This window comes from Asparagus officinalis, chromosome 9 (genome assembly GCF_001876935.1).
Source record: "Asparagus officinalis chromosome 9, Aspof.V1, whole genome shotgun sequence".
Taxonomy (NCBI): Eukaryota; Viridiplantae; Streptophyta; class Magnoliopsida; order Asparagales; family Asparagaceae; genus Asparagus; species Asparagus officinalis.
The window spans coordinates 49,669,354-49,674,756 of record NC_033802.1 but is presented as its reverse complement, the minus strand read 5'-3'; the positions used below and the strand labels follow the sequence as shown (position 1 = coordinate 49,674,756).

General features: G+C 35.5%; 1 protein-coding gene across 1 annotated transcript; it reads right to left on the bottom strand.

Moving 5' to 3' along the window:
- On the bottom strand, positions 709-2,730 carry LOC109823437 (protein FAR1-RELATED SEQUENCE 5-like). The gene has a single exon (XM_020389714.1). It carries the CDS (start codon positions 2,728-2,730, stop codon positions 709-711), a length of 2,022 nt encoding a protein of 673 aa, XP_020245303.1.

Here is a 5,403-nt window from a genome sequence, read left to right as displayed (position 1 = left end):
CATAAATCAGCAACTATTGTTCAACAAGGAGCTTGAATATTGTTCAAGTATTGTTCAACTATTGTTCAAACATAAATCAGCAACTATTGTTCAAGAAAACATAAATCAGCAACTATTGCTCAACTATTGTTCAAGCATCAGAAAACATAAATAAGCTTCATAGATACATAAGCTTCATAAGAGTAGCATACAAATTACAAACCACAAGGAGCTCGAATATTGTTCAACAACTACTACAACATTTGCACCGGAAATACTTCTTCAAGTAACTTCTTGAAAATAACACACAACAAGTGAAATATTGCAAGAAATATTCATCTTCGTCATGCAGAAACTTGGGGGGGGCATAAGAGTAACTCATCATTGGAAAGCACCCCGAATTTCACCTGTAAAATGTACAAAAGGGAAATGTAGATGAAATTCATATGAAAAAAGATATTGTGCATGATATAGGACAAATTCAAACTTGAAAAAAGATAAACATATAAGAAATTCACAAAAAAGCTACATATGAAAAACAAAGTAATTGTACCTTGGCAAGTTGACTTTACAGCTAGTTCTATAATGCCCGAGTTCACCACATCTGCTACATATACGCTTCTTCCTCTCTTTATTTTGTTGTGCTTGTTCTAAACCTGACTGAATTCTAATAGCATTGCGTGGACGACCTTTAGTCCTTGCAGATTTTTCAGGATCACAAACTGTAATCTAAGGAATGTGCTCAATTGTATGTGAAATGGGTGCGGAAATCTGATGAATATCTTCTGTTTCTCTAACTTCTTCTTCAAATGCTTCTATGAATTTTGTTAACACATTGTCTAATTTCTGCATCCTCTCTTCTGAATCAAATGCAAGCTCGAGCGCATTATTGAATTTTGCTCTTAAAGCCCAAGATTTCAACAAATTAATCTTCTCTTCACAGCTTGTGATGTTTCTTCCAAATACAATATTGCCAACCCCAATGTTATGATGTCTAGCATGTATAGTCCAACGGTGTAGGATGTAATGGTCGGGTAATGAAGAAATTTGACTAGCCATCATTAGAGACAATATATGTCTACATACAACACCATTAGTTTCAAACAAAGCACAAGTACAAATAAATTGTATCTTACTGGATTGGTCATAAGTAACCAGCTCCCCTTTTGATCTATCTGCAAACTTACAAATCTTGTATTCAACAATGTCCCCATCTTTTCTCAATTCTTCACAAAACTCTGTACCAAATCCTTTGAATAACACATCAAACATTGTGCGGGTATACATTTCTCCAGCTTGTACCTCAATCGGATGTCCAAGGAGCATGATAGGTTTTGTGTTAAGACTCTTAAAATCTTCATGGGCTTCACTTAAGCGACGATGAGTTAATGCTTTTTCATATTGTAGAACAAACTTGTGTAATTGAGTCTGTGAGTTAACATACCCATCAAAAAACGCATTTATACTTTCACTTCTTTGGCTCGATCTCATTCCAGCAAAAAAAGTATCTTTCAAATAACATGACACCCAATGTTCTCGATATTTGTAAACAGTTTGCAACCATCCATCCTCTTCTTCATTTATATCAAACTTCTCCTTCATCTCTAGCCAATATCCTTCACACTGTTCAATTGAAGAACTATTACACCATAAGCCCCAATACCTTTGAAACTGTTCACCATAACGAGAAACCAAAGTAGGCAAATGATCAATAATGTGCTTTTGCATGTGCCAAAAGCAATAACGATGTCTTGTCATTGGAAACACAGAGTGAATAGCATTGCACATGGCTCTATCCTGATCTGTTATAATAGCACCTGGTTCAACCCCATGCATGCATTTAAGCCATTCTTCAAATAACCACACAAATGTATCTTCTTGTTCATCAGCTAATAATGCACAACCAAGTAAAGTGGATTGCCTATGATGATTCACACCATGTCTATGATGATTCACACCAGTAAATGGAGCAAATGGAAGACTGAACTTATTAGTTCTGTATGTCACATCAAACACAACAACATCACTAAATTGCAAATAAGACGCTCTTGATCTTCCGTCAGCCCAGAAAACACTCCTCATTTGTCCACTACTGTCCACTTCTATTGCAAAATAGAATTCTGGATCATTTGCTGTCATACTCTGAAAATGTTTTATGATAGATATGCATTCATGGCCAATATTGTTGACTCTTTGGTATCTGATGTGATCAATACACTGTTGTGGTGTCACTAATTCGCCTTCTCTTCCAGTGGTTGCGTTAATGACGCGAGAAATAGTGGATGGAGGCATACCTTCTTCTTGCAAACTCTCAATAAGTTTTTTACAACTTTGAGATTTATGGAATTGTTGGTGTGATCTGTGCATCTTTGCTTTGTCTGGACTACTCAACACATGATTTGTATGTTCTTCAACAAACCCCGTGACCTCCCACGATTTGTCCTCCAATATTTTAACTCTCATCATTGCCTTACATCCTACTCGGGTCTCTCGCCGAAAAGGCATCTCCATCTTATCTCTATTAGATCTATAGCCCTCCTTATCACAAACAAACTTTCTGTCTACCACTTCTCTAGTCTTGCGAGAGTAATTCACCGTGCTCTTCCGTATTCCAAAATCCATCAATAATGCATAATGGTTATAATAGTTATAAGCTTCTTCATAAGTATTAAATTTCATTCCGAGTAGTGGCTTAGGAGCATTTTCTGTACTGGCAGAAATTTCAATTCCACTAGCACTTGATTCTCCCATTCCGAACACTTTTTTTGCTGTAAAAGAGATGCATGGATTCATCAAGAAAAATACATGAATTTACACAAAATTAATTAGTTTTATGGCTATAATGCATGCAAACGAACTGTTATCATGATTGACTCATGTAATTTTTCTATATAGTGTATTGCAAACTTTTTGCTGGCTTATTAATTTATACAAATACAACTTCTTATAAAAGTTTCTCTCTCAAAGTTATAAATCCTAGCACTTCCTACTCCGGCCATGTTGTTCTTTCTTCCCCTCTTCTCTTCTCTTACGAAAATAATTAAAGAGAATTCATAAGTCTAGAAACTTAAACCAATTAATCAAACTCCTTAATAGACACAACCAAACCCTACCAAAACCAAACGGCAGCCTAAATTAAGTTTGGATCCATTGAAAGTCTAGAAACTTCTCATGCATGAACTGAAAATTAACGAAAATAATTAGCTCCAAGGTTCTATGCAAAACTGGGGCTGGACTGGATCGCGAAAATCCTTATCTAAACTAGAGACGTGCTGATGAACGGAAAATTGGAGCTGATGAACGGAAAATTAATGGGCGGTGTGCTGATGAACGGAAAATTGGAGAGAAAATAGGAAATGACCTACATTGGCGGGGGAGGAGCTCGTGGAGGAGGGATTCGTGGATCTCGTGGAGCTGGACTGGATCGCGAGGGAAGAGCGCTGCTCGATCGCGAGGGAAGAGCGCTGCTCGTGGCGGTGCGCTGCTCGGAGCTGGGCAGTGCGCTGCTCGGAGCTGGGGTCACCCGCGACGGAGAGGGAGCGGAGAGGAATCGTGGCGGCTCTTTTAGTCTTCGAATGTCGGGGATCTGAGAGAGATCGACCTGAGAGAGATCGACGAAATGGTGGGATTTGGGGGGAGATTTGGGGCTCTTTTAGTGGACTTGAGGATCTGAGCTTGGGGGAGGAAGAGGAATTGGGGATATATATATATATATATATATATATATATATATATATATATATATATATATATATATATATATATATATATATATATATATATATATATATATATATATATATATATATATATATATATATATATATATATATATACTAACAATGTTTTTATATGTGATCTTGAAAAATGATTTTGATTAAGAGACATGAAAATAATTTAAAACAAAAAGTTAGTATGTTCTTTTCAAATGTTTTAAATTAAAATTTTAAGTTTGACTTGGTTTTGTATTACTATAATGAAAAGATTTTCAAGGAGATTTACCTTAGAGTTGCATATAAAAACGTTTTCTTAAGTAATAACTAGCTTCAATTAGAATGTCTAAATAAATCAAGTCAAATTAGTTATTTACTGACTTTTTTAAATTGGCAAGTTGACCGAATTTTGTGGGTATATTCACTACAAACCCTCACGAGACTACAACTCGTCCACTTAGATAGTGTAGGGATTTAAAGGCTTGTTGTATGCGCTAAATACAACCGTGATTCTTGCGAAAGTGAGTTATAATTTTAATTTTTTTTCTTTGCTAGAGGACTAGCAAAAGTTTAGGTATAGGGGTATTTGATAATTACATTTTTATTATAATTTTATATCATCATTATCTATTTTACATGAATAAATATACCATTAATAATTATTTTTATCTTAAATTTCAGGTTAATAAAGAAATATTGAATAAAAGCCCAAGATCTCATCTCTTAATAAAACCCAAATAAGCCCAAGCCAAGAGAAGAATCGGCCAGAAAATGAAGAAATCAAGCTATCGATACTGCTATCGATAGCGGTATCGATACCGCTATCGATACCTTGTTACTGTAGTGAAATTGAATGCTGAAATTGTTTGGCTTGGAGCTCAAGTTTAATCCAAGGGCTCTCATTCATTGTTGTATGCTATAAATAGGGGTAGAGAGTGAGGGGTTGAGGGTGTGAAAAATTTTATAACTCTATTTGGAGAGAAGAGTTACTATTAATTGAGAAGACCTTCCAAATTTGTAACTTTTGTTATAATTAATAAAAGCTTTTTTTTACCTCTTCATATTTTTCTTTTCTTCTCTTTATTTGATGATGAAGATGAAGATGAAGATCAAGATGGAGGTTTGCCTTTCCCTTGAGGCTAGAATCCTCTTGGGATGTAAATTCCCTCTTTGTAAATAAATTTATCTTCTGTCACGCCTGCTTCCCAAAATATCAAGGAATCGAAACGTGCACAAGCCCGCAACGTATTAGATTAAAAAGAATAAATAAATAAACATTTCTCCTCAACCTAATACGCTAAGCGTCAAGAAATAAATACAAAGGCACAGGTCCCCGATCACAGATAGTGAGAATATAATAGACAAACTCAGAACAAAATATCCATATCATAATTGATTATCATCCAAGACATAAAATTTGCGTCAACATGCCCTTATACAAAACTGAACAACTGAATACTGAAGAATATAAAATACATCGTTCAACGGGAAAGAAAAGTACTACAAAAGCAACTAGGACCATCAACTAAGAAAAGATAACTAAACTTCGGCTTATTTTTTAACTCTATTTGCAAGGCACTCCTGCTAAGAATATCCTGGCTCTGGCACATCTTTAAGATGGACCTGTCCATCCTCAAAGTCTGACGTACACCAGAAAAAACAGGTGTACATCAGCGTGCATGGCACACGGTAAGACCCCATAAAAGAAAAG